Source organism: Charadrius vociferus, unplaced genomic scaffold, assembly GCF_000708025.1.
Source record: "Charadrius vociferus isolate BGI_N301 unplaced genomic scaffold, ASM70802v2 scaffold2823, whole genome shotgun sequence".
NCBI classification, from domain to species: Eukaryota; Metazoa; Chordata; class Aves; order Charadriiformes; family Charadriidae; genus Charadrius; species Charadrius vociferus.
In genome coordinates this window covers 13,253-15,019 of record NW_009647729.1, presented here as the reverse complement: position 1 = coordinate 15,019, position 1,767 = coordinate 13,253, and the positions used below count along the sequence as shown (strand labels likewise).

The following is a 1,767-nucleotide window of genomic DNA, read 5'->3' as shown; positions in this document are numbered from 1 at the left end:
CACGGGTCCTGCGCCGCAAGCCAAAGCCAGTCCCCCGGCAGGCAGGATGCAGGCAGCGCTGCCAGCACCCCCCGAACCCCCGTGCCCCCCTGCGCGGGCAGCGCTGGCCTTGTCCCGGGGCGCAGGACCGTCCTACTCCAGCGGAGCGGCCCCTGGTTAAGTTCCCCCGGGTATGCATCGCCTGGGCCAGGGAGAGAGCGGGGGGACAGACCCCAATCGGGGGGTGGAGGGGGGCAGACAGCGGGGGGACGTGCGCCCCGTCCCGCTGCGGACGCAGAGAGCAGCGCTGCGGCTCTCCCCCGGCACGGTAACCAGCACCGGGGGGGGCAGGGGCCGGGAAACGCTCTCTCCCGGACCGCGATGCATACGTTGGAAAGGAGGGAGGAAAGGGAGAGGAAGAGGAGTATATACCTTCGAGAACTGTCAACCATGCAGAGTGATGGGAGATCCCAATAGAATTACCCGCCAAACATGTATACTCCCCAGCATCCTCAAATGAGACATTCCTTAAGTGAAGGACTTCCATTTCTTTGTCTGTTGTGTTAACGCCAGCCGTCTAGAAGGAAAAATGGAAGCAAAAAACGGAGAAGCAAACGACATGAGATCTTCTGGGAAGGATGCCAGAGAGGAGGGAGAGCCCAGTCTCATTTGCCAGAGCCCCGGGAGCAGAGAGAGACCACTGCAGACCTGCTAGAGAGACCCTCAGGATGACCACTCATCCAGGCGGACCTAAGGAGATGCTGGTTAAAAACCCTTCACCAGACTGAGTGTCCTGCCCATCTGAACATGCTGGCGATGGGCTACATGGAGAAATAAACCTCAGGCAGAGCCGGCCGGCCGACCGCACGACACGGGGAGGCACGAGGACGGAGACGGGAGGATGGAGACAGGAGGGCGGCACAGACGGGGGACGCAGCGTGGTCCCCAGCCACGCACAGCCGCGGTGCCCGGGCTGGCTGCGAAGGTGTAGGTCGGCCCCACGGCAGCGCCCGCAGGGACCCGGGCTCGGTGGCGCCGGACTCACCAGGCACCGGGGCAGTCCTGGTGTCTGCACGGTGGGGTGGGAAGCACACGGGAGAAACACCGGGACACACACACAGACACAGAGCACAAAACCAAGCCGGCCCCGCCGAGTATTTTTCCATGGCTTGTCGCACCAGAAACACAGCAGAAACAAGAGAGCCCAGAGTTTTGTTTTCCACCGCCGGGGACTGACGGTCCGAGGAAACACCCTGCCGGGCGTTCTTCCGATTACCTTTTGCCAGAGGTCTGGTGACAGTGAGCCACGCAGACTGGTTGGCCTCGCCAATATAATTGGAAACCTTACAAACATACTCCCCGCTCTCCGCCTCTGTCACATTATACAGGGTCAGCACCTCCGCATCAGAGCTATTAATCCCCGAGTGCTGGAACAGACCAACAACATGGAGTCACATTGACGCGGTCAGAAACGGCAGCGCCCGGAGCATCGGCAGCGCCCGGAGCATCGGCACCGGCTCTGTCGGCGCGAGGGCTGCTCAACCCGCCCCGGTACCCGCTGCCGCGGGAGGGCTGGGGCTGCAGCTGGGGGTCCCGGGAGGCAGGGGAAGTCATGGGGCTGTAATCCTGCTCCCCCTGTCCCGGCCAGGGGTACGGCTGGGGATGGCTGGGGATGTTGGGAACACGGCTGGGGATGGCTGTGCACCCCCTGGGGTCGGGGACACGGCTGGGGATGGCTGCGCACCCCAGGGATTGGGGACACTGCCAGGGACCGCTATTGGTGGCGGG

At 63.5% G+C, this 1,767-nt stretch overlaps 1 protein-coding gene across 1 annotated transcript in view; it reads right to left on the bottom strand.

Moving 5' to 3' along the window:
• LOC104283349 (fibroblast growth factor receptor 1-like) overlaps positions 1-1,767 on the bottom strand; it is a 16,713-nt gene that overhangs the window by 5,126 nt on the left and 9,820 nt on the right. The window contains exons 5-6 of the mRNA XM_009881511.1: positions 1,158-1,406; positions 412-556 (exon numbers count right to left, since the gene is read on the bottom strand). Coding sequence (XP_009879813.1) covers positions 412-556; positions 1,158-1,406 — 394 coding nt within the window. The remainder of the gene's footprint in view (positions 1-411; positions 557-1,157; positions 1,407-1,767) is intronic.